The 27,242-nt window shown below is 44.9% G+C and overlaps 1 protein-coding gene across 23 annotated transcripts in view; it reads left to right on the forward strand.

Moving 5' to 3' along the window:
* The window catches only part of MACF1 (microtubule actin crosslinking factor 1), a 332,081-nt gene extending 307,461 nt beyond the window's left edge, over positions 1–24,620 (forward strand). For 12 of the 23 annotated variants that reach the window (XM_034649704.1, XM_034649712.1, XM_034649766.1 and 9 more), the window contains 14 exons: positions 557–700; positions 1,165–1,353; positions 3,752–3,872; positions 4,590–4,753; positions 6,106–6,268; positions 7,534–7,688; positions 7,777–7,866; positions 8,526–8,600; positions 9,745–9,762; positions 12,749–12,866; positions 19,722–19,933; positions 20,448–20,558; positions 22,967–23,096; positions 23,940–24,620. In XM_034649704.1, coding sequence (XP_034505595.1) covers positions 557–700; positions 1,165–1,353; positions 3,752–3,872; positions 4,590–4,753; positions 6,106–6,268; positions 7,534–7,688; positions 7,777–7,866; positions 8,526–8,600; positions 9,745–9,762; positions 12,749–12,866; positions 19,722–19,933; positions 20,448–20,558; positions 22,967–23,096; positions 23,940–24,196 — 1,947 coding nt within the window. In that variant the 3' untranslated portion in view covers positions 24,197–24,620. The remainder of the gene's footprint in view (positions 1–556; positions 701–1,164; positions 1,354–3,751; positions 3,873–4,589; positions 4,754–6,105; positions 6,269–7,533; positions 7,689–7,776; positions 7,867–8,525; positions 8,601–9,744; positions 9,763–12,748; positions 12,867–19,721; positions 19,934–20,447; positions 20,559–22,966; positions 23,097–23,939) is intronic. The other 11 variants (XM_034649759.1, XM_034649797.1, XM_034649801.1 and 8 more) reach the window with 8 other exon arrangements.
* The last annotated feature ends 2,622 nt before the right edge of the window (positions 24,621–27,242 follow it).

The following is a 27,242-nucleotide window of genomic DNA, read 5'->3' on the forward strand; positions in this document are numbered from 1 at the left end:
TCCGGCCCTGAGCCTCTTGCAGAATATCATGCAGTATCTGGGGCCATAATCTGTCCTAATAAAAAGGAAAATACTTCCTTTTTTACTTTTTGTGTTACCCACCAGGCGGTTTTAATCTTGGTTTTGGCATTTGGTATTCTGTTGCTGGTATTTCTAAAGTATTACAGTGTTTTATAGTTGTCATTTGTCCAAGACAGTACTGTTTGTTTATACACACAGAAGTGAATTAAAACAGGATTTTTTAAAAAGGGAGAAATGAACTCAGAATAGGACGAGGGTCACGCCCAGCCTGGGAAAGGGGGCACCTGCCTGTGTCCTTCTTCATTCTTGTCGTCTGTAGCAGAGACAGTCATTCTTATGTAAACCCTTCACCTCCTCACATCTTTCAGAACTGGAAAGAAAGTACCAGAGACATCAGGATGGAGGCTTGTAGGGCCCTGTGTGAACACACACGGAGGAAAAAATACATTGAAATCTTTCCCCCCTCACAGTGTAAACTCACAGTGCTGCTAGAGTAGATTTCTTCAGTTTGGGTTTTCAAATCTTTTTTGTTCAGGAGTTCATGAAGAAAGTGGAAGAAAAGCGAGCGGATGTTAGCACAGCGGTAGCAATGGGAGAGGCCATCCTGGCTGCCTGCCACCCCGATTGCATCACTACCATCAAGCACTGGATCACCATCATCCGAGCTCGCTTTGAGGAGGTGAGTTCCTGGTTTTAGAGGAAGACGACACGTGCCCCAGATGGTGGGTTTATAGGGAAAAGTACTACTGAGCTTTCTCCACCCACCCCCCAGATAAGGAATTTCTCACTCACTCTGGGTAGCTCAATAAGGATTAAGTTAGCGTTTTAGTAATGATCGTTTTCTTGATAAAGTAAGAATAGTGCCGGTGTAGTGATGTATTCATCGATGAATTCCAGCAGACTCGGTTTTGTAGTTTTCCCTCGTCCCGAGAAATCCCGTGTTTAACAGGACGTACGTACTAGACTTGCTTCCAGGAGTGCTGATTGCTTATTCCAGCTCTGTCACTACAGTAAGAGTGAGGCCTCTCGAGTGCTTGAGTGGTCTTCCTCCTGAAGGTCATTTTTAGGACCAGATGACAAAATGGACTTTGGAAACAAAGGGATGTGCTCGACTGAGAGAGGCGATGGTTTTTCTCTCTCCAGGTCCTGACCTGGGCTAAGCAGCACCAGCAGCGTCTTGAAACAGCCCTGTCAGAACTGGTGGCTAACGCCGAGCTCTTGGAAGAACTTCTGGCGTGGATCCAGTGGGCTGAGACCACCCTCATTCAGCGGGACCAGGAGCCGATCCCTCAGAACATTGACCGAGTGAAAGCACTTATCGCCGAGCATCAGGTATAGTAGTTGAGTTGTGCGGCCGCAGGCGTTCCCTGCGTGGCTCATGGAGCCCATTCCTTTGCCCTTTTTGTTTTTAAATGGCTATGATAAATATTCGCACAGACTTGGCAGCTTAAAACAACACATGTTTATTATCTCAAAGTTTCCGTGGGGCAGGAGTCTGGGCATGAGTCCTCTGGGTCCTCTTCTCAGGGTCTTATTGGGCCAAATCAAGGTGTCAGCCAGCACTGCAGCTCTCGACCCAGCTTACTCAGGTTGCTGGCAGAATCAGACTCCTTGTGGTTGTGTGGCCTGGGTCTCCATTTTCTTGCTGGCTGTCAGCCAGGAGTCACTGGCTTCCAGAGGCTGCCTTCAGGTCTCAGCTGCCCGGCGCACTCACAGTGAGGCAGCCTAAGTCTTCAGCGCCAGCAGGAGAGGCTCTCCAGCCTGCTCAGACAGAACTTACATGGTAAAATGTAATCAAGGGAGCGATTCTCCCATTCTTTCCACAGGTGTGACCCTCCCTCAAGGGGAAGGGCTGATACAGGGCGTGTACCCCAGGAGTGGGAGTCCTTTGGGCCACCTTGGAAGTCAGCCAAGGTTTTACACCTGGGTGCAGAAAGATCTCTTGCCTGAACCCAGAGATGGGCAAGAACAGCACATCAAACTAAACCGAACGAAGGAAAGCTCAGTTGAGCTGTCTTCATAATATACCCTTGGGAGGCAAAGATGGTTTTTAACCATGATCATTTATACTGAATGCAAGCGTGGGTCTTGCTTAGTTATACTGTGGGCATACAGTCTTTTTAGTGTATGTGAATAATTAGCCTCACCCTTGGAAACCCCTTGTACTTGCTATCAAGGTTGCCTACATTGACACCTTCTCTTCTGAGAGATTATCTTCTTATTCAAGGCCACCCCCTCTCCCTTCTGTGATCTCCTCTTTTCCTTGTGTCTTCAAGGTCTCCAATTCTATTTGCTCTTTCCTCCAAACCTTCTAGACATGTCCTCTCAACCTTGTGTTCCCTTTGAGTTACCCTCATTGTTCCTTCCCTCCTTTTTCAAACAAGCTTCTGGTCCCCTGTCTTCTCTCCTTGTTTCCCACTCCCCAGAACCCCAGGGGTCTGGCTCCCATCCCCATCAGACCACTAATACTGTCCCAGTCACATCCCACTGGCTAAATCCAACTGATGCTTCCAGTCTTTGTCTTACTTGACGTGTGACAGAGTTGCCTCTTCCTTCTGAAAACTACTTTTGACTTCTGTCCTTCGGTCTTGTTTTTCTCCCGTCTCTCTGTTCCTTCTCAGTCTTCTCAGCTGGTTCCTCTTCCTCTCTCCACTTGTTAGTGTTGTGTTTGCTGAAGTTCCATTCTTGACCCTCTTCTCACACTGCTGAGGTCTTACCTAGTCCAACAGCTTCAGCCACTGCCTATAATCCAAACCTTTCTCGTCTGTTTCTTCATCTCCAGTACCATTATTTCCAGAAGTCTAGACATACAGTAAACCAGAGGCACCACTGAAACTCCATGTTATCCGTGCCACAGCCCACCTTCCTTTCAAGCCTGCCTCCTTGTCTGCCTACCTTCTGTGATGTGTCTGGGATGCATGCCTTTCCCCACGCCCCCCACATCTGGCCAACCACCGGGCTCTAGCTGTCCTACTTCCAGAATACTTCTTGGTTCCGTCTTTCCTGCCCTGGCTCAGGCCCTCACCATGTTCTGCCTCAGTTACTGCAGTAGTTTCCTAACTTATCCCCCACTATGTTCTGCCTTCTACACCGAAGCAGGAACCATAGCTCTAAAATAAGGATCTCATCAGGTCTCTTCTCTGAATCAAAATGGCTCAGCTGCCCTCCATTGCTCTCCAGATAAAATCCCAGTCCCTTAACCAAACACAAGGCCTTAATGGATCTTTCTCCTGCCTACCTCTCCAGCCATCCCTGCCATCCTTCTGATTGCATCTTGGGCTCAGCCAGTGATCTGAAGGGCCCTGGCTCACTACGTCGTCAGGCTCCCTGGCTTTCTCTGCACCGTGCCTTCTGCTAAGACTGCCCTTCACCCAGTCTTTGGCCAGTTCTTCATCCCTCACCACTCCCTTGGGGCCCATCTCCGTGGCACCTGAGCCTGTGGGGTGCTCATCCTCAGTCTGTCTTGGCCATCCTGGGTGGCGTTCATTGCACTGACTTCCTAGTTTTCCTCACTCAGCTGTGAGCTCCTTGGAATCAGAAGCCATGTCTGATCCCTTCAGGTTTCCAGCACCTGATGAAGTGCCTTGCTCAGCTGTGTTTCCTGAAAGGAGTGAGACAGTGTACAAAGGCATCTGTTCCGTCCTGAGCTTGGGCTTCGTAAGAAGTTGCCTGATTCATTCTTAGTCCAAGAAAACGCTGAAGTCTCTTCCCTGTTATTTGTGTTTGACAGACGTTTATGGAGGAGATGACTCGCAAACAGCCTGACGTGGACCGGGTCACGAAGACGTACAAAAGGAAGAATATAGAGCCCGCTCACACCCCTTTCATCGAGAAACCCCGCGGTGGCAGCAGTATGTTTCTAGCCTTCTGTGTTAGGGTGTTTCATTCCAGCTGTTTGAAGATAAGCACTTTCCAGAACACTGTCAAAAAACTTCTTTTGGGGGCACCTGGCTGGCTTATTCAGTACAGCGTGCAACTCTTGATCTCAGGGTTGTAAATTCAAGCCCCATATTGGGTGTGGAGCCTACTTTAAAACAAAACAAAACAAAACAAAACAAAAACCTTTCCCGTTTCCAAAAACTAGATTGGATTTGAATTAGAATATATTTTTTGAAACTCACTTTTCTTACACCAACACATAGTAACTATATTCTGTTTTCTTGGACCGGCATAAAGTTTTGGAGTTGTCAAGCAGATTGTTTTTGCAGTGGCCTTTCCATTGTTTCAGTCATCAGTGCTAGCTGTTTCCATCTGGTTTGCACTGATTTAATTACCAGATAAATCAGCTGCTGTAGAGCCATTGCTTTTTTGGTTGAGTTGACCTTTCCTCAGCTTGCAAGGACAGAATAAATGGAAGACGTGAGACAAATACCTGCTGGCTGGGAGGAGGGGCCGGAGTTTGGAAATTAGTATGTGTAATACCCGAATGTTGCCAGGTCCCAGGTTTCTTTTCACATTTACTGACTGGATATCATTTTAAAGGTGTCCTGAGTTAACACATCCAGCACTTTCTCTTCGTGAACGGACAAATCCAGCTTTTCTAACCTTGCAGTTATTTTTCTTTTTAGGGAAGTCCTTGAGTCAGCCCACACCTCCTCCCATGCCAATCCTTTCACAGTCCGAAGCGAAAAACCCACGGATCAACCAGCTGTCCGCCCGCTGGCAGCAGGTGTGGCTGTTAGCGCTGGAGCGGCAGCGGAAGCTAAATGATGCCTTGGATCGACTAGAGGAGGTGAGGCCCTGCCATGCAGCCTTCCCTGGAGGGAGGCAACTTCTTATCTGAAGGCCCTCTTACTATGACCTGTGCGCCTTGACCAACTTCTCTAGAAGTAGAAACAGACTAGGGTGAGCCAGTACTCTGTCCCTCAGGCCCCATAGGAGACAAGCACATGTGTGAGGAGACCACTCACAACAGGGTAGGCCACAGCACCTAGTCGATTTGAGGGTCCGGCCTGTGACCCGACCCTCCTCAGCTCCTGGCTGTGATCAAGAATCAGGAGCATGACTTCACAAGGTTACCTCCACGCGTGGAGCTAATCGCAGTAACGACCATTACTGGGCCTTCTATGTAAAGATATAAGCTACACAATTGTGAAATAAGGGTAACTTTTTATGACCTTGTTATTCCACTAGTCTTCACTAATTACGAAAAGCAAATCTACTTTGAAGTATCATTAACCAACCTAAAAAATATAGTACTACACATCCTAGTTTCTAAAACAAATTTCTAATACCTTTTATATTTTTTTTATTTGTGCGTATCAAAGCAGCTATGCCCGGAAGTGAGTGTTCTGTGTTCTTTGTTGTTATTTCTGTAGGTCAGTTGAGTTTTAAGCATATTTGGGTTTTGGCTTTTTCTTTTTCCCTATTCCTTCCAGCTTTGGAGTTTGAAAGGCCAGAGGGAAAACTGCTGCGCTGTCTCAGTCATTCTGAGTCTCTCACTAACATAGTCCAAGCAGCTCAACATCGCCTTGCCCACTGCACAGGCCTGCTGTTGTCTGCCAAAGCTGAATATTTCACATGGAAATCAGGCGGGCAGTTTGCCCCCTCTGGTGCCATTCCAAAGAAACATGCTTGCGTGCAGGGTTGGATTCTTAATGCTTCCAGCCAGAACTCAAATGATCTCATCTCAGAAAATGATGGGAAACATGAGCCTTCCGACATGGGCCTCTGTGTGACCATAGTTCTTATCAAAATCACATAAGGGAGGAGTGCTAAGGACTTCTCTTCTGGGGTAGACTCCATCCCCTTACATCTAAGAAGGTGATCCTTTGAAAAAGTGCAAAGGGAAAGCAAGGCTGGCTCCACCCATTCTTGTTCTCCGTGCTCCGTATTTTCCATGGTGGTCGTTCGGTTACTGTTTTCTCACTGCTTCATTATACCACGGCTCATGTCAGTAATCATGGCTCTAAGTGAAGGACCCAGATGGTGCCTTCACCAAAGAGACAGCACGTGGATATCATTGTTGATGCCCCTCCGGAAGGCCTGCATGGCTTTACTGAATGTCTGAAACTTTGGGTATGCTCTGGGCAGGTTTGAGGGCCAAAATCATAAGTCCTGTTGACACCTACGATTTCTGTCTAGTTGAAGGAATTTGCCAACTTTGACTTTGACGTCTGGAGGAAAAAGTATATGCGTTGGATGAATCACAAAAAATCTCGGGTGATGGATTTCTTCCGGCGAATTGACAAGGACCAGGATGGGAAGATAACACGGCAGGAGTTTATTGATGGCATTCTAGCATCCAGTGAGTTCACTCATAGTTCCAGAAGTGGGTCTTACCTGGATTCCTTGCACTTGGTGGAAGCAGGTGATATTCTGGCTAAATAGCCTTTCTGAAGTTAAAGCAATAGTCTTACGGAAGAAGTAACGTGATTGCTTATTACTAAAATTGGTCTGTCATTTTGATGGAAAGAAGAACCTCGTTTTGCTGGAAATTTAAAAAACAAAACAAAACAGGTCTTATTGACACAGTATGGCAAGTAAAACCCATTTGAGTTATAGATTAAGGAGCCAACTTCGTGAATGCACGATGAGGTTCTAAGTAAAATGTTTGAGAAAATACATTTTTCATAATACCAGTTCCTGACATCTGTATAACAGCTTACAAAATACATGATCTCATTTTTAGCAGGAAAAATACTTGAAGCGTAAAGTAGCTAAGTGACTTGCCAGGATCACAAAGCACATCTCACAGCTGTGCTGCTTTACACGGCTGGCCAGGACAGGCCTGTGTGCAGAGGTGATACTTGAGGGAAGAGTTAGAGGCAAAGGGAACTGCAGGTACAGAGCACTGAGGTGGGCACGAACTTGGCATGTTCTCGGGATAGAAAGATTAATGTGGTTGGGGTGTCGTGATTTAGGGGAGTGGTAAGAGAGGAGGTTGGAAGGACCAGCAGTAGCCAGTTCATGCGCGGCCTGGTAGGCCCTGGGGAAGAGAGCAGATCTAACCTCTTACTCTAGAGGCCACCAGAGGTTTTCACCTGAGAGGTCTGATTCACATTTTAATAAATCACCCTGGCTACTATAAATATTCATACTTCCTTTGGGAAGCAATTTGTCAAGAACCTAAGGCAGTTACTGAAACATAGAAAAACTTCATCCTATTCCAAATTGTCACTATCCTGAAATCATCGAAGTATCCAACAGTGGATAAGAGTAGATGAGTAAATTCTTATGCTGGATGGTAGATCTGTGGGTAGTTTTAATATTATGTCTTTTGGTATATCTGAAATACTGTTTTGTTTTGGGTTTTTTAATCGCATGGGGGTGGAGGAAATCTATAAGCAAAAACAAAAAACTTAACAGTGAATGTCTTTGGGTACTGTATCTCTGGGTGACTTTTTTTAAAAAAAAATCTTCTTTATAACATCATATCTTCTAAATGAGCATGTAGTGCTTTTCAGAAGAAAAGCAAGACATAAATATTTCTTCTTTCAAGAAGTATTTGCATGCCCTCCAGCAACCCAAGTAAGCCCTCTTAATTTTCCAAATGTGATTACTTTTCTCCAGAGTTCCCTACCACCAAGTTGGAGATGACTGCTGTTGCTGACATTTTTGACCGAGATGGAGATGGCTATATTGATTACTATGAATTTGTGGCTGCTCTCCATCCCAACAAGGACGCTTACCGCCCAACAACGGACGCAGATAAAATTGAAGATGAGGTACGGGAAGTTACTGTATTTTGAGCACACTTTGACCGTAGTGGTTGGGCAAAATGGCCATATCAGCCCCATGGCTTATCTGTTACAGGGTCATTATCTGGAGTCTGTTTGGGGGTCCTCATTTGGAGGATGCTGCCCCAGAGGATGTCTGGCTGTTGAGCTCTCCCTTTCAGTCCAGGTGACTTCCCACTCCAATGAGTCACATCTGTGTGGTTCCTCCAACGTTCACAAACTTACAAACTCATCCTGGTTCATAGGGACCGTGTTGCTTAGAACAGACTCCTCTCTCAGTCCTGGGCACCCCACATCAGGATCCAGGGGGAGTGGTCTTTAAAGGAAGCATTTAAGGAGTAAAATGTGAAGTAATGTTTAAGATGATGTGTACCCACCAAGCTTTCTGCCTAGCTAAGGACTTTTTAACATTGGAAATCGCACCCATCACCTGGAAAATAGCAAATTCATTAGTAACACATGGAGATCCTAGGATCTGAAAAGGGAGAGATTAGTGGGGCAGGTCTTAGGTATGGCCTGGAACACCCCAGGACTGACTTCTGGGACTCAAAGTCCCCTAGATGGAAATTTAAATCAGTTTATAATTTGCTTTATTTGATTTGATTTTGACACATACTAGCACATTTCTCTGAAGGAACTTGGAAGCAAATGTGTAACATGTATTAATTTGGAGTAAAGGATAAATGCATGTATCAAAAGCCTAAAATACCTCAAAGAGATAAAATGAATAGCTTTCTGCTTACATGTAAAAATCTTTGTTTCTCTGAAGAGGAAGTCTTGTTTTACCCTTCACACTTTTCTTTTTTTGTTGTTTACAACCAATAGGTCACAAGACAAGTGGCTCAGTGCAAATGTGCAAAAAGGTTTCAGGTGGAGCAGATTGGAGAGAATAAATATCGGGTAAGGAAGAGAAAACCAGACCTTTGTGGTGGTGGCTCCTTCCACATGGCCCTTACAGGTGAAAGCAGCCTGACGCCCCGCAGCCTGGGTGATCCCACCTTCCCACTGCCCGTGCTGGGAGGACCGGAGCCAGGGGGACTTAAGATGTGGTCTCTCTCATTTCTGTAGATTCCAAATGTCAGGTGTCCTGTTGGGTTAAGCTTAGTGCCCTACATAATTCCAACTGAAAAATAGTGCCATATTTAGCTAACAGTAGCCTGTACTTTAGTTCCAATGTAGGAGATATTTCAGAGTCCTCTCTTTGGCTGATCAGAGTCTTTAGGGAGATGGTATCACCTGTGCCAGTTATCTGAAGACTAACCCATCACTCCGAAACGCTGGTCAGTGTGAGCCTGAGTGGCTCCCAGGCTCCGAGAGGGCTGGAGGAACTCTCTCAAGGTTCCAAGGGGTACTCTGTCTGCTCTGAGCTGGGTTACCAATAGGGCCTAGATGCACTAAGGGGACACCAGGCTCAGTAGTCTTCCCTGGAAAGCTGTTCTGTGGGCATAATTTGACCATGAATTATGCTGTGTTTCAGTTGCTTTAGGACCAGGGTTAGGGGATAGAAGGGATCTGAAACAGCATTTCTAAAATTTATTTAGCAGTTTATCCGAATTCTCTAAAGTCCTGAGGAAAACCTAGGATTGGTAAAGAGAGTTCAGATTGTACAGTTACTTGCACCAAGTTAGAAATAGGAAAATCTAGGTTCCATTAGTACATCAGAATGTCTTCAAAGTACACCAAAACCACCCTTGGGCTCCTCTTAGCTGGGGAGTGTTGGGTGACTCTGCCCCTGCATCCAGCCCAGAGCATTTAGTAAATAAGCTGTAAGCAATCTTGTGCTTGCTTTTGTTGCTTTTTATTTTCTTGTTTGTTTGTTTTCAAATTGTCTATGAGAGAAATGAAGTAACAAGAGCAATCAGTAGAGTGGAAAAGTTAGGTCTTTTTAATTTGTAAAACCACGCCCCCATGGCAGGAGCTCTCGAAGAATATGCTTGAAGACTGGTAACGTGATTACATGATTTTTATTCCTTAGTGTTAATTTGACAAAATGTTCTTTTTTTTTTTTCTTCATTTCCTCCATCCTTTACTCTTTTGTCTGTAGTTCTTCCTCGGCAATCAGGTACAGTGTGCCTTGCAACATTCTCCCTGGTGGAAATGGTCTGTGTAGTTCATGCTGCCTGTTCTTTGCTGTGGGGAGAGGACCATGATCTGAAGCATGCCTGGGTCACAATCTGGTTGTCTTACCAAGTGGAGAAACTGCTAACAGGGTTAATATTATAAAGCTGTCTTAGCAGCAACAGCAGCAGCAGGATATAAGTATGTTTCTTTTTAAAAGGAGATGAAATTTTCTATCCAAAATTAGATTGGTGAAAGACAGTATTCTGCTGGACTGGTTCAGGGGAATTTGAAGCTATGGTATCAACCCATCCCCCTTCTTTTCAGAATAGGAAGTCAGAATAGCAGACGGCGTAGTTCTGTCTTTTGACAGATAACCCAAATTTTATAGCGTACGTGAAATCAAAAAAGTCTTGGGGTACTTAAGTACTCAGTCTGTTCAGATACCTATTTACTTGTATTTATCGCATATATTATAATTTTGAGGTGCCTGAGAAACGTGGTATAACAGTCATGATTTGGTCACAGCTTGAAGTTTGCTGCTTACGTCCAGTTAGCCAAAATCTAAGGGATCAATTTAGACTTGCAAGAAAAGATTGAATGCTTTTGACTCCACTTGGTAATTCTAACCTTGTAGATCTTTTTGAGGGCTCTGGGGTCCTGTGTCTTCAAATGGAAGGAAGTTGCATGGGTAAAGTCTATCTTGTGATGTGAAATTAGAAACACTAACAGGTGATTTGAGGCCCTTGATCAGTGTTAAGTCCCAGGCACTGCCATAATCATTCACTACAGTAACATTCTGGGCCAGTGGGAAGAACAGAGGGTAGAAACGAAAGACAAGAACAGTCAAAGAGGGTTTAAAATATCATTGCAGCACAGTGCCAAGGCATACCTCAGAGCTGGGCCTGTTTCCTCATACCTGCATGTGGGGCCCAGGCATCCTTTGAAGTGGCACTGATGTCCTCGTCCGGTGCTCCACTGACTGGCAGAGGGTCAGACGAGTTAGTTCCAATGTTGGAACAGAGTCATGCGGTTCATTTTGTGCACAAAGCACCTGAGACCTGAAGGCTCCCATGCTGACAGTCACACAGCTAGCGTCAGAACCACTGCAAGAACCCGGGTCACCATAAGGGATTTTCCAGTTAAGGAAACCAAAGTTACTGTTGCCCCGAGACGTTTCCAGTATCTGTGCCTCACTGACAGCCCAGCTCTGCCAGGTTTGCACAGGCCCCCGGTTTTAGGGCTGCTGTAGCCCCTTCTCCCACTCTCACTCTGGCCTCAGTGCCCCCAGCTACTTCAGCTGCTGGCTTGGATCAAACCTCCTTTTCCCTACAGCTTAGCAGAAACAAGTCAGACTCTTTCAGAGAGGGCTTTAGTAAGAAGTTAAGGAGAAAAAAAGAATGAGATGAGTGAAGTAGTTCTAGAAGCTGACAGACACATAATCTATGGGACACAGTGACGTTAAAGGTAAATTCTTCTTGGAGTCCCTTCCTGATCCACTGTGGAGGACATAGAGGCCCTTATTTCCTCCCTCTCCACCAATCCAGAGAGACCCTGACTAGTGACTCGAGTGACTTGGGCCGTCCCTGCTCTTGGATGTGGCAGAATTCTCCCACAGGGCCTCCCCATTTTCTCTATTGGGCCAGCTTCTGAGGGAGGCGCCCTCAGGGGCCAAAGGGGCAGCTTCCTTCCCGGGACAGGACACTTATTCCCTCACACCTCTGGGCACCCACTTCAGTGCTTTTTATACTACACCATGCTGTTGCTGTGGTCACTCTAGAAAATCTTAACAACTGTGGGGATGAGAGATGTAAGACTCTTTCATTTTCGAAGTAAAGGACTGGGGAGGGGGATGGTGTTTTTCAGTCACCTTGCTGCCTGTGTGAACAGTGCACTTGAGCCAGTACGGGGTAATACCGACAATTACCACAAATACATTCATTTTGAGGGAGGTCGGTTATGATATGTCCTTGTCAGACATCTTTTCTGGCATTTTCAGTTTTTGTGCCTTGTTTCAGAGTTACGGTTCTCCTTTATAATTTGAGAAATCTTAATTAACTACTTAGTCCCTTCACTCCTCCCCCTATGCCAACATTCTCCTTGAATTAAATAATTTTAGGAATGTTATTTCTTCTACCAGATGTTTGGTTTTTGTTTTGGGATCTCTGCATGATTCCCTTTTGTTGCCTCTTACCTTATTTTAGGAAGAGGGTAATTTATGCAATGGGAAACTCCAGATGTTAACAGGCTGGGAAGCAGGGATGTTAAAGGAAAAAATAAATACCAGAAAGTCATGCTTGCCTTAATATCCCAAAAATGGTTGTTAAATACTATTTATAATCAGCATGGTAGATTACAATTTTAATTTTTTCAACTAGATTTTAGTATAAATGCCACAGTCATTTGCTCAGCTGAAGAAACTTTTCTGCTTGGTGACATCACAATTAGAGAATACTGAGGGCTTATTTCTGAAAACCTTGTGTGGAAAATCAAATTTCCGTCTAAGCTTGTAATAATAATGATGCTTGCAAGGGTTTCCTTAAGGCTTGAAATAGTATTTGCTCTTCTCCGTTTACCTTTCAAGCACACTGTATTCAGAAGTTGACATCCACTTTATATCCACCTTTTATGAAAGCAAACTAACATAACAATTTTACTACTGGGTTTTAATCTGGGCAGAATGTTTAAAAGAATCGAGGTGAGCTAACGTCTATCTGTCCTCTGCCCTCCCCCTTTTGGTGCAGGGGGAGGGGTGTGACCACCGAAAGTTAACTTTGTCCCAGTAGAAAGAATATCGACACCATTCTTTACCTTGATATCTCCGCTTTTCCATATTTTAAATTGTTTTGTGAAAATGCCAACTAGTGAGTTAAAATCCTCCCCAAAGTGTCAAATTATCACTTGTCTCGTCTGAATACAGCCTGCTCTGGGAAGGAGGCCTCGGCCTGCTATAAGGCACACTCACTCATCACTCTCCCTTGGTCCTGCAGTTCGGGGACTCCCAGCAGCTGCGGCTGGTCCGCATCCTGCGTAGCACCGTGATGGTCCGAGTTGGTGGAGGATGGATGGCCCTGGATGAATTTTTAGTGAAAAATGACCCCTGCCGAGGTAAGGAACCTTCCTGAGCATGAATTACACATAAGGTACGCCCTCGCCACTGATCTTTCCTGCTTACACAAAGTGTCAGTAGTGTGTCTGTTTGGTTTTTATTTTGTTAAGCTGCCCAGATATCGCTCTACCAGCACGGATTAGAACTTTGGGGTGCCCAAGGAGACCAAGAAGAGAAGGCGGGAGATCTCGGCTGAAAGGGGAGACAGGTTTTGAGGGACACAGTAACAAGAATTAGGAGTTTATTGTTGTCTTCAAATGTTTCAGTTTGAAAGGTGTTCAGCCTAGAAAGAGCCTAATGAAGCCGTTGAGGTTCCTGGTTAGTGCTCCTGACCCCTCTGCCCGTAATTCCTATGCCGGAAACCTGGGGCGGGTGTTAGGCCCTTCCATGCAGGGAAGGACTGGGGGTTCTCCCTTGGCCGGGAGAGGGGGTAAAGAATACTGAGCAATGAGCACAGACACTTGCGAGAGAGTTGATCACCGAAGCAAGACCGGGGGGTACAAAACATGGAAGGGCAGGCCTGCCAGCCCCGCGGCAGGAGGGGAACTGAGGATGATGCTTGCACCTGCAGGCACAGGTGTGTGAGCGTTGCCGCAAGGCCAGGTGATCGAGTTCCGGTGGCTCAGTCCTCCTCAACTGCGTCCTTTCCTTTTTCCTGTTAGCCAGCTGCATGTGGGTACACAGGAGGCTCCCCCACTGTCTGCTGGTTTGTCTTTCTTGACCGGTTTCTGCGTTTCCTGCTGTCTCTGTTTCTTTGTGTTTCTTTATTTTTTTTTATTCTAGTTCACCATCCTGGGAGTAAAATAAAGCGCTCTGATTCCAGCTCTTCGATTTCCAGTCAGTCTCCCATAGGTTGGCTTTTAAGCTTTGTCCCTCCTTCCCCATACCCCAGCCTGTTGAGAATGGCTTTGCTTCCTCGCCTGTAGCACCTCTTGGCTCTGTGGCACCTGCTGCCTTCACAAATGCTTTGAAATAGCCGAGCCGTAGCTTTTCTAACTTCCAAGTTGACAGAGCATAGAGCACTTCTGTTGAAACAGTGCCCATGGGATTCGTTCGAGCTTCTATGTATGTAACCGATACTTACACAGTTTCTTAGGTACTACACGCTGTCACAAGCAATTTACAAATAATACACATTTACACTTGGGTGGGGGTATAGATTCTATGGTGGCCTCCACTTTACAGAATAGGGAATTATAGAAAAGTTCAACAGCTTACCTAAGGACAGACAACTAACGAATGGCAGAGACAGGGTTCCAGTCCAAGACTAGCGTGGCTCTGAAGTGTGCTCCTGATCGGGGAGCTGGGTGTCTCAGAGGCTGACATACCCACCCCTTTCTGTGTGTGGATTGCTGGTTCAGCCTGCGTAACTTAATTGGTAAGGTGTATTTATAAACCTGGCAAAAATGTTTACAGTACAGTTACATAACTTCTTTGGAAGTGATTTATAGTCCTATTTTGAAGTGTTTAGAGCTAAAGGGTGCAGTCCTCACATGAATTCAGATATACCATAGCTTCTCTTATTTTAAATGTCATTCCGCATTTACTCTAGTAAACAAAAGTAATTTTCATTAGTTTATATATATGTATATATAGTGAATTTTGAAAGTACCTATTCTGATAAAAACTTGAAAGGGTTTAATCAGTTTTATAAGTTAATTGCAAACTGCAAACTAATTTCCTTGATATAAAAGTCCTCCTTCATTGTTTTAGTCAGGAGCAGGAGCCATATATATGATTTTAACCATAACTTGGTAAAACAGCATTATTCCTTTGCAAGTCTATTAGTAAGGTTTCGGTTTTTTTTGTCCTGTATGATCGGACTAAACAAACAGAAGAGATGTTGCATGTGATGTTTTGGAATCTGGATGCCTGTTTGCTGCCTGCTGTACTTGCTCTATTGACAATAACTTTATGCTCTTGGCCAAGGGCAACACTGCTTTGCTTTGTCCTTATGTTAATAGCTAAAAACTGGAATCCCGCCAGGAAGTTTGGGAGGGCCGTGTAGTACCTATTCTCTAAGGAACATAGTAGCCTTTTCAGGATCCCTGGGAGCAAACAAGGTAAGGCTTTCCTCTGTGCCTCTCCAGGAGTGTCCTCCAAGCACCCAGTAATCCTCTCGATTCCCCTGATGGCAAGAGTCCAGCACTCCCCAGGAGTCTTAGATGTCTTAAGTCTACCAGTGACAGGATGAGCATTTCTAATCAAGTACAAAGTTGCGCGAGGAGGTGAACACTTAAAGGCTGGGGTGGATGTACGAAGTGACTGGGGAGGGTATGGACATCACAAAGAGAAGGGTTTCCTGGAGCTATGAAGGATCCTGTGAGGATTCACATGGTTTCTAGAAGCACTGCCTGGGGGAGATTCTGTATTCATTTGTGTTGCATTTCCTTGACTGTCTGGACCACAGAGAATGTTGGACAGAGGCTAGAACACTGTCGATGACAGTGTCGTACCAACATGCTGATCATTTGTTGCCCGCTTCCACGCAACTGTTTCAAAAGGCGAGAGATAGCTCGGACTGCACGGTGCTCTAGCCAGATGTGTAGAGTGAAAACACTCAGCTAGGTAGGTTCGTGACACTGCCAAAAATTGGAGGTTTCAGTTCCTGAATTCATCCATGACAAAGGAGGTCATTATGGTTTGGATGGTGATGAAAACAATGCCTAAGAAATAGGTCTACCTTTATCTGAGGGTGTGTTTTTGAGCATTAGACAAATTAGTTCCCCCAGATAAGTGAAGATCTAGAAAATGTCATTTATGAAGATTTGAAAGACAGTTTGGCTGAGAACTGAATGTTTATTTTTTTTTATTGTGGCAAGATACACATAACCTACAATTCACCGTCTTACCCATTTTGAAGTGTTCAGTTCAGTGGTTGTGCTACTATCACACATCCACAGGGCTCTTTTCATCTTGTAAAACGGAAACTCTTTACCCATTAAACAGCTTAGAACTCAGTTGTAACTAACCGACATCACGTGGCCAGCCTGAGTCCCTTAGACAATAGCGTCCTCTTTGGTGTTGAAAAACTGAAATGGTTGCCTTCAGGACCTGGCCTCTAAGATGTGATCTTCAAAAAATAATGATCAAGTGCTTTTGGAAGACACTGGGTTAAAGCTAAGAAGGTTTCTTTACTGTAGAACTTCCCAGAGCTTACAAAACACTGATTGCATTAGGAATCTCCTAAGGCGGGGGGAGTGTTTATTGAACTCTTTTTGTAGGAACCCCCTTAAAAACCTTAGTTTGGGAAACTGCTATAAACAGTAGAAGACCATGGGAGGATTTTGAGCCATCAGAGTTGTCAGGTTTTTATTTAGAAATTCCATTTTGGGGGATGAGATGAGAAATGAGACCAGTTGGAAGCCTACTACAGCCATCCAGGGTCGAGGAGAGGCTCCATGAATCACATAAGTGTAAGGGGGTGCGAGGGTGTGGGAATGCTCTGGGGGTTTGAGAAGCTTTAGAAGATACAATCAGTAGAACAAACTGCCATCAGGAGGAAGGGACCTGTGTTGACTCCCCAGTCTCTGGCTCTGATCGTGTCTGTTCAGTCATTGGATATAAGGTTCTGACGTCCAGGCAAGGGTCTGAGTAGGGGATACATTTGGAGTCAGGCATGACCGTATGACAGCAATGAAGTCAGATGGGTGAACTCATCACCACCAGGTTCAAACTCTAAGGGGGAGAACAGGACTGTGAACAGAACCAGGGGAACTCAGTGTCTAAGGATGGGTGGGAAGGAAGAGAAGCAGGAGAGCAGATGCCCTGGAGCCGAGGGAAGAGAGTATTTCAAAAAGAGAGCAGGTAGTAATCCCCCCACGTGCAAATTAGAACAGCAGAGAGGTGTCAGAATCAGATTTTGCCTGTACACATAAATGTGGGCACACACACTCTTAATAATACAGAGAACATTAAAGTGAAGTAAATTCAGTATACTCATACATTAGTTTGGAGAATGTACATTGGTATAAAATTTGGGGGATCAGTTGACAAATATCAGAAATCTTGTGTGCATCCTTTCTCCCTGGAAAATCCACTTATAGAAATTTATCCTAAGGAAATCATCACTGATATGCACAAAAACCTTTTACAAGTAGTTTGTCACTTCTTGGGACATTGTATAGAATGTTTAAAAAATTGTAAGCCAATTAAAAATACAACATAGGGTTGGTTAAACAAATTGATGTCCATATGATGAAATAACACTTTGCAGCTAGTTGAAATTACACAAGACCTGTCAAGCATGGAGGAGTGTTCCTGATGTTTTTGTATTTAAGAATATATACACACAGTTTTGCACAGGAACAGACACACCAGCATTTTAATAGTGATGGCCCTTATGTTGTCAGATTAAGGGATTTTTACTCTTTGTACTTTTCCATATATTTCAACCTTCGTACAGTTTAAAGTTACCAGTAATAATTTGTCAGGATGATTTAGGTGGCGTTGTGGGGATGGGAGCCTGAGTGGGGTGGGGGTAGGTGGAGAACCACTAGTGTAGGTGAGGGTACATGGGGCCGGGGGGTGGAAGGAAAGCTCAGGTGGGAGACGTTGGTTCTAGTCCCAGCCCTACCACGGCGCTCCTTGACCTCAGCCTCTGTGAGTGCTTCAGTTCCTTTGTCTGGGGGACGCTGACAGGGACGCTGACCAGTCACTGGTGACAGGTGCCCTACTGCATGTGTCCCCCTCTGTAAATGGTGCAGTGCATGGGGCGCGTGATGTCGTTCTATCATGACGTGTTAAATGCCATGGCCCTCATCTGAGATGCCATTTCAGAGTCTTCCTCTTGTTATCACTCTGTTGTTCTTGTCTGGGAGGGTTGGTGCAGAGATAAACTATTAAATGTTTACTGGGCTTAAACTGCATGTCTGAAGTTGGGTACAGCTCAGGGTCACAAGCAGTTCTTTTTGGGTGAACCCTCAGCTGAGTCATGAATTTCACTCATCACTGTTACCTTAGTGCTTTTGCTGTGTGCCCACCATTAGGCTGGGCACATTAGCAAACACAAGATAAATAAGTGTAAGTCCTGAATCAACAGTTATTAGTGATGGAAAGTCTTACTGAAGTACCTGTGTTAGTGCTGAAGGAAGGTCTCTTGAAGAATCATTAGCATAGACACAGATGAAAGCACTGAAGTCCAGAAAATGGATGAGTAGAGAACCCAGGTCCAAGGAATGAGCTGTGAAGGGCACATTCTGTTGGGGCCTGAGGAGGAACGAAACAGCTTAGCATTTACAGACCACCCTGACATTGGGATCAGCCTGAGGAAGCTGAGGCCTGGAGCAGGAAGACCTGGTTGGTCACTGAGCCTAGACTCTCACTCAGGTTGTGATACCCATGTCAGCCCTTTTTTTTTTTTTTTTAAAGATTTTATTTATTTATTTGACAGAGAGAGAGACAGCCAGCAAGAAAGGGAACACAAGCAGGGGGAGTGGGAGAGGAAGAAGCAGGCTCCCAGCGGCAGAAGCCTGACTCAGGGCTCTATCCCAGAACGCCGGGATCACTCCCTGAGCGGAAGGCAGACGCTTAACGACTGAGCCANGCCCCCCCCCCCCCCGCCATATCAGCCCTTTTAACCTGACACCTGGATATGTTATGTCAATGTAGTATATTGAGAAGAATTTGATCTCGGAATTTGGAACTGCCCTGCTTGGACACCCATGCAACCTGATATAAAATCTGAGTCTACCAAGATTACTCGGTTCCCTTGAGGACATGCAGGTTTGGGCAGAAGAGGGGGTGGGCACAGCTACCTTAGATCTGCTGAAGTCATGGTTCCTGGCCAGAATGAAAAATCTTACATCAGAAAAGAACAACAAACGTTCTGTATATAACAATTGATTCCCTTTTCCCGAGTTTCACCAGTGGTCCTGTCCTGTCTGTTCGGGTCTATCTAGCATCATCTAAAAAGTAAACAGTGCAGGATGGATGAGGAGGTAGGAAGTTATTGCAGAATAACACCTTCCGGTGAGAAATAATCTAAGGACATATTCCGGAGGAATTATTTCTTTTAAATTAGTAGTGTCTTTCACATTTAACATTTATGTTGGCCATCCTTGGAATCTTCTGACCAAATCCAGATTTTAAGTTCTGGTCTTACAGCTCCAGAAAGCCATGGGACAATACCTACTGGCCTTCAGAGCAGTTTCCAGATTGTTTCTACCCTGACGTTCCTCCCACTTGCCGTTGTCCCTTCAGCTTCTTGTTGCTTTCAGTTTTTGACTTAACGTTTCTCACTGGCAAGTTTTGTGCATGGTCCTGATCTTTCTCTCTCTCCTCCCACATGTTTACTTCTTAATGATTTTATCCTGATCTTTTATCCCGAGTTTCTGGACCCCTTCCCTTCGGATTATTATCAACTGAATTCAAATAGAAGAGTCTGGACAATGTTGATTTCAATGATTTTTTTCTCCACTATTTAGTTACTATATATACTGCAAAATCTGAGCAAAAAGTACACATGTACTATGAGAGAGAAAAGAGGGATTTTGATTTAATGTCGGAGGTTTGTGCACTGCTGCATCCGCTTTCTTTGACGTTGAGTTACGGTCTGCTTGCCCCGGGGCCAGTGGCAGGGCAAGAGCATTGCCACAGAATGGCATGGTACTTTGTATATGAAGTTCTTGATTGTGACAGACCAAGGGGCTGGTTAGTCAATTGTCTGCTATGGGTAAGAATCATGACAGACTGACAGATCATGAATTTCTGTCTACTCCAAAAGAATCCACAGATGGTACTAAACCTGTAGCCTGTGTAACTGTTTTCATGGGGTCAAGCAGCTGTTTGACCATCAAAGATACAATTTTTTAAGATTCACTGACATTGTATGTGTGTGTTTATTGCTTTTTTAGCACGAGGTAGAACTAACATCGAACTCAGAGAGAAATTCATCCTACCTGAGGGGGCATCCCAGGGAATGACCCCTTTCCGGTCACGGGGTCGAAGGTCCAAACCGTCTTCCCGGGCTGCTTCCCCCACCCGCTCCAGCTCCAGCGCTAGTCAGAGTAACCACAGCTGTACGTCCATGCCGTCTTCTCCAGCCACCCCAGCCAGTGGTACCAAGGTACGTACCGACCTTCCTCGTGGCCTTCTTCTTTGTTCCCATATTTACAGATGGTCGTCGTTGAATGTAGCCTCTGAACACCTCCAGCAAGGAGAGGAACGTGAGGACGTACAGACCAAGCTCTACCTAGACCAGCCTTTCCAGGCCCCAGGAGATAATAGGACCTTTTAAGATTTTACTCTGAAGGACATTTATTAAAATATGAACTCAGATCTTAAGTCAGAAACACTTTTTGCCACATATTTTCCATCCAGAGTTACTAATTTTGGAAATCCAGGCATTATCTTTGCAGCCGAAGCTAACGGATAAGTTTGTTTTGATGGGTTAATTATGAAGAATGCTGTTGCCTTTCTGCCTGGTCCCTTTTATCCTGTTGAACTGATGCCCATTTTGTTTTGTTTTCTGTTTCTTTAAAATTCAGTGTCTTCTATTTATTTTTCGTGTTCCCAATTTGCTTTCTTTCCGTTGCATTTTCAATTGTTCCCGTCCTTCCCTTTGGATTTCCGTTTCGCAGACTCCACTTCAGTTCTCTCGCTGTTATGACAAACCCTGGTTGGTAAACAGTAAAGCTGGCACCCCTGTCAGGGACAGCCATTATCCTGACCTCCAGCTGCCCAGCCCCGAGGTAGAGTATGGTTTTGCTGACTAAGGACACAGTCAAGACGAGGCCCTCGCTAATGCCCAGACCTTGATCAGCTACTCTTCCTGACACAAGTCCATGCTCTCTTCCATCTCTATGGTGCTTGCTCTCACAGCTGATTCGTCTAGTCAAGTGTTTTTCGGGGGTTTCTAACTCGGACTCACCAAAATTGGAGATAAATAAAAGATGCCTAAAACCGGATTGTTTAACAGCTTGCTAACATTCTTTAGAATGATGTTTTCTCCCAGGGTGATAAACAGTGGTCATTCCTGGTGATCTGTTTATGGATATTATTTATAAAACTCAGGCCTCTTGGAGTCTCCAAACATGAGCTACACAGACGAGTTACGAACACTTGAAATTCAACTGTGGTGCATGTTCAGCCATGTTCTGTCTTTGCTTAGAACAGAAGAGTGGCTGGCGTCCCCTGCCCTGAGCCACTTCCCCAGGGTGGTTGGTATCGCCAGACTGGTCTGAGGCATGTACGCTGCCTACCTCAGCCAAGCCCCGTATCAGTGGTCACTGCTCTGAAGCTCAGATTTTAACTTCTGAATTTCTTGGCCTCGTCACTTGGGTGTCCAAAGCCTTGATCTGAATACACTCGCTGGCAGTTAAGCATGTTTGAGTGCAACCATTAAAATGTCCGGAGCATTTTTGGAAGAGCGGTGTTTCAGAAACAAATCACGGGCCACTGGCTTGTCTGAGAGCAGGGAGATTTGCATTCTAGCTCCCGCTAGGAAATACTGGATTCTTGTGCCTCAAGAAAGTGGGAAATGTTAAGAAGCCAGTGCCTGTTTATGGGCTGCTGCTTTGGGACTCATCTGCTCCCAGCTAACCCTCCAGTTCAGAAATCTGTCCGGTTTAGAACATGATCTGGGGACCTGCTGCCACCAGAACCCCAAGACTCAACATGCTTACCTTGCTTTTCTTCTTCCTTAATGGCTCCAGTTTCATGAAAGTCTCAAAAGTTCTAAAATTTTAAATGTTTTAATTATGAAGTACAAAATACTCACAGGATTCAAATAGACCAGCTTTTTTGTTTTGTCTTAAGGTTTTACCTTTTGTTTTGTTCATTTCGAGGTTTCACCTTTCCTAACCTGTGGGTGTTGCACAGGCCGCATCCTGATGTGAACTCCCAGCCCAGGGGCTCCGGGGCTGCGGTCTTCCCGGCGGCCGTGCGCACGAGCGGTAGCTTCTGAAACTGGTGCTCTTCCTCCTGTGTGGGCCAGGAGGGTTTGTGCGTGAATGTTAATCACTTTCTGCCGCTTCTGCTTTTCCTTTCTAAATTAAAGAAATACAAGAAACACAATGAAACAGGTTGCTTTACTCTTTCCATTTGTATGAACATATTAAAGGTCCTGGAAAACAGTTTACACAATTTAAAAGAAAAATTAGAACAGTGTTTTGTGGCCTGAGTGGTTTTTAAAATAGACTTAAGTTTTCCTTCTCCAAATTAAGTCTACTACTATCTTTAAAAAAAAAAAGAAAAAAACAGGCAAAAAAAACCAAAACAAAACACCTGACACTCAGTGGGAAATGTTGCCCCTCCCGATAGTAGTAACGTGTATCTGTCCAGCTCCTTTTCCACTAGGAAGCGCTTCTACACATGATTTATTCAGCAAGCTTTTATTGAGCCCGTCTTCTGTTCCAGACACGGTTGTAGGTGCTAAGGATGGGACCATGAACAAAACAAAGTCCCTGTTTTTATGGAGTTTAGACTTGAATGCAGGCAGGGCTGCAAACAAGAGTAGGCCCGCCAGATCCTGAAGCAGGGGGAGGAGAGCAAGATAGGGTGTCTTGGGGAGTGCGGCAAGGCCTCTCTGATCAGCCATTCCAGCCACGCCGCCTGGAGGAAATGGGAGACTGAGCCACGCAGATACGGGGTGGCCCAGTGGATTGAACAAGAGACGGAGTGTGGTTATCGCCATTCTTTCCAGTGAAGAAATAGATCTTGGCTTGACTAAGGTTCCTGCACACACGCATCTAGTGAGAGAGGTTGGAGTGATCTTTGCATCTCCGTGCTAAATATTTAGGGCTAGAACCCATCTTTCAAATTTTTAACCCCAACACTTTGACACTTGGGATTATTTGGATTTTTTTTTTTTTTGGCCATTTCTAGTGGAAATTTGTCAGTATCATATTTGTCAGTAAATTTCTAATAGAAGTTTAGAAGACATTGTGAAATTTTAAATTGGAACTTAAGACCTTTTGTGGGTTGGAATTATTAAAATATATGACCTCGGACCCTTTGAAAATAAATCTTTGTTTTCCTGGACTTTTAATTTGCTTTCCAATCGAATAGATGTGAGGAGGCTTAAGTAGACCTTTTAAAATTGAATTTCAAAAATTTTACCTAGTAAATTTGACCTTTCATTTTTTTTTTTTTTTTTAAGGTTATTCCATCAACAGGCAGCAAGTTGAAACGACCAACACCAACTTTTCACTCTAGTCGAACATCCCTTGCTGGTGATACTAGCAATAGCTCTTCCCCAGTCTCTACAGGTGCCAAAACGAATCGGGCCGGTAAGTACCTGTCCCCGTCCATAGGCTTTGGGGTGCACGGGGAGGGGGAGTGGCCAGGCTAAGAATTGGGGAACAGCAGCCTTTGGGCGGTGCCTCACCGCTCTCCAAAGAGCAAGTAATGAGAGCAGCATTAGGTGCGATGTCCAGAGAGCCCGGCAGATTCTCTACTGCCCTTTCCTTTCCCTCCCACTACTGTAGCTAGCTGTAGCCATGCCTTTTGAGAGCAGAGGCTTCTATGGCTAAAGCCGGGCCCCCTGTTCTGGATCAGGAATGACCATGTTTGAGAGAATGCAGAAGGCAGGAGGGGCCTCCTAAAGTGGGCCTTCCTCAGAAGGCCACTCATTGTTGGGACTGGCAGTTTGCTAGTAATTTTTCCAACACTGTGTTTGTGATAGCTGTTGGCAAGCTGAGAAAGTCAGAGAAAGATCACATCTGTTCACCTATTGATGTTCCTCATGGAAGCCTACAAATTGGCCTCATTTCTGGGACTCTCTTCGCCTGTCCCGACCCCACCCCCTATAGCGGGCTCTCCTCTGTGCCCAGGTGACTGAGCAGTCCTGCTTGGCACCACTCTGGGGGCCACGCGAGGTCATGTGCAGCTGAGAGAAACTGGCTTCTAATCCTCGGGAGGCAAGCTTCTCAAGGAGAATCACAAAACCAGAAAAGGTTTCAGGCAACTGCTGTGTAGATGAGGAGATGGGGGGTCCAGAAAGGCTCTGATTTGCCCAGGGTCACACAGCATATCAGGTGGTTTTGGAGTCAGAGTCCTGACCAATGGTCACTTGTTCTCGCTGTCCTCCATGTTATCTCTATTAAGTCTGCTGCTTTATTCTCGAATTCCAGACCCTAAAAAGTCAGCCAGTCGCCCTGGGAGTCGGGCCGGGAGTCAGGCCGGGAGTCGGGCCAGTAGCCGGCGAGGAAGCGATGCCTCTGACTTTGACCTTTTAGAGACACAGTCTGCTTGTTCAGACACTTCGGAGAGCAGCGCCGCAGGGGGCCAGGGCAACTCCAGGAGAGGGCTAAACAAGCCTTCCAAAATCCCAACCATGTCTAAGAAGACCACCACTGCCTCCCCCAGGACTCTGGGTCCCAAGCGATAACACTGCACAAGCACCCCCAGGCCTCTAGCCACTTTGAAGCCTGCTCCGTACATTGGGCGTATATTTATTCTGAACAGGAGAAGTTATATTGTTAAAAGTGTAAAAGAATAATTGTGTTATGAAGCTGCCTTATTTTTTTTTCTTTTTGTAAGTTACTATTTTCATGTGAATATTTATGTAGATAAAATTTGCCTCCTGGTAACCCTGTAATGGATGGGGCCCAGAAATGAAATATTTGAGAAGAGCAGGTGAGAAGGTCAAGATGAGAATGTGTATTAAAAAAAAAAAGCCTCTAACTAGGGTTTCTGCGCGGTGCAGGGTTGTAAACCTGCTTTATCTTTTAGGATTATTCCTAAATGCATCTTCTTTATAAACTCAACTTGCTGTCCCAGCAAGATAAATTATATTAAAAAAATAATAAGAATCCTGCAGTGTTTAAGGAACTCTTCTTTTGTAAATCACAGACACCTCAATTAGCAAGACCTGAGGGGAGGGCACTCCTAATTGCTTTTTCCAGTGTTTTTAATGCTGTGTGATTTTAGCTGAAGAGCGGGAACCTGCTGTGGTAACGTTTGCACGTGATCAGCGAAAGGAGTTCATTGCAATACTTCGAATACTGGCTCATACTGGGTGTTTAAAGGACAAATAGCTGCTAGAATTCAGGGGTAAATATGACTGTTCCAGAAGACGTCAAAACATTAGGGTTTTTAAGAGTACTGGTTTGTAACTTCCTATTCAGCCCAGCCACCAACAACTCCTGTGCTCACCGGGACCCAGGCCCTTGGCAAGGGGAGACTCCTTGGTGGCACTGTGAATTACACATTTGTTTATCTGCATTTTTGCTATTTATTTAAATGATCGATCAACTTCCCACAAACCGAGGAATGAATTCCACGAGCCTATTCTGAAAATGTGGCATAAACACTTTGCTTGTCCTTCAAAGGAGTTCACCAGCACACCTGTTAACAAGTCCCGTTTGCTTCCGTCTTTTTTTGTGAGTAACAAAGTCAACTGACCAAGTGACCATGAAGAGGGGCTGTCTGGGGCTCCTGTTTTTTAGCTGCTGTTCCTCTTCAGCTCCGACCATGTTGCTGTGTGATTATCTCAATTGGTTTTAATTGAGGCAGAAACTGAAGCTCTACCAATGAACTGTTTAAAAACAAGACACACTTTTGTATTAAAATTGCTTGCAGTAACAAATTTGTATTTCCTGATTTTCTTCTCAACTATTACCTTATATATAACCTGTTACCCTGGGTATGATTGTGTTTTAGGTACTTAAATGCATTATTCAACTCAAAATATCTTGGTGGATAAATTATGGAGTTCACGAATAGATTTTTTTTTCTTGTTTATTTCATCCTTGTTAATTTTAACAAAGCAACAAAGAAATAATCAGGCTATCGTTAATATAAATCTATAGGGAATGTGCTCCACTTAGCTGATTACACAAATAACAGTATGTAAGAAAATTTCTGTATTAGAAATCACAAAGATCCCAGGTTTGAGAGGATGGGGCCAGTTTCCCACAGTAGGCTGAAATTTCTGGTTAAATGACAGAATTTCAAAAGTGAAAGCAAAATTGGTCATCAAATCCAGCTCCTTCCTTTTCCAGATGGAGACACTGGAATGGGAAAGTGGGAGAAGGGTTATTTGCCTGAGATCACAGAATTAATAAAGGGCAAAAATGGACCTTGAATCAATCATTGATTCCCTATTTAAGCCTGGCATTTCTATTTCCTTTAGCCCCTACTTGATTTTATAATAATAATTAGAACAGCCAAATATTAAGTAATTCTAACAGGAATTAGGCTAGGAAGTAACAAGAGAACTTGAGATGTAGGAAAGGGGTTCAAACTCAGGCCACCTGTGTTTCTGATCATTAAGCCATACATACTCGTATGATCAGGAATTGGGTGAGATGGATACATGTTTGCCACACTGTTTGATAGAATTTTTTTTAAGATTTTGTTTTTATTTATTTAACAGCACAAGTAGAGGGAGCGGCAGGGAGAGGGAGAAGCCGACTTCCTGCTAAGCAAAGAGCCCAATGCGGGACTCGATCCCAGAACCCTGAGATCATGACCTGAGCTGAAGGCAGACGCCTAACCAACTGAGCCACCCAGGTGTCCCTCCCACAGCTGTTTGAATCCAAATATCCAGATTAAAAGAAATCCAGTCTGATGGATTCTGAAGGAAGTGCTTACTCTATTCCCCCCTGGAATTAAGTAACTTCAAGCTGCCAGAACTGTGCAGGATAGTATTTTCACCCAAATTTGCTTCTCTAGGCTTCCTGGCAGCAGAAGCATAGTTAAAACAGCTTGACCTCCATCCTTTCAGATTCTGGACTGTGATCACTTGTTTTTTTGTTTGTTTTTACCAAGTAATTCCTCCCTTAGTCTTTGCAGCAAAGCTCAGCTAGTGGTGGAATCTGCACAAATTGTATTTCCATTCACCAAACACCTACATGCGAGGTATATGCATAGGGATGCCAGAAAAAAAGCCTAACATTACCTGGGATACCAGTGCTAAATCTGAGATACAAATTGGGTGTCAGCTGGGTAGAGATGCAGGAGTCCCTGGGGCCTTGAATAATACAGTAACTACAGCTAACATTTATTGACCGCTTGCCATAGGCCAGTCACTGTGCTAAGTGCTCTATCTACAACCCCACCGTGACCCCATTCACAGATGAGCAACAGGCCTGGGTGGTTCAGAAACTGCCCAAGGTCACAGCATGGCAGGAGGCTGGGGAAAGCCCTCGTTTGACACTACTTTCTCCGAAACCTTCCCCACCTAGGTTCCCTTCCGGTTCCTGAGTTCCAGGATTCCGCTCACATCCCCGCCCCCACGTCCCAGCTCCTTGTCCTCTGTCCTTCCAGGCGCTTTGCCCAGGGTCCCTGTCTGAGCACAGCCTTGGTTCTGCCTTCTGTAAAGACTATGATCACCTGACTTATCACCTCCGTTGGGGGGCGAGCCACTCGGGCAGAGACTGGTCGCCTTCATCTCTGGCTCAGGGCAGCGGACGGAGCAGCCCGTGGAGGTT

This window comes from Ailuropoda melanoleuca, chromosome 2 (genome assembly GCF_002007445.2).
Source record: "Ailuropoda melanoleuca isolate Jingjing chromosome 2, ASM200744v2, whole genome shotgun sequence".
NCBI lineage: Eukaryota > Metazoa > Chordata > Mammalia > Carnivora > Ursidae > Ailuropoda > Ailuropoda melanoleuca.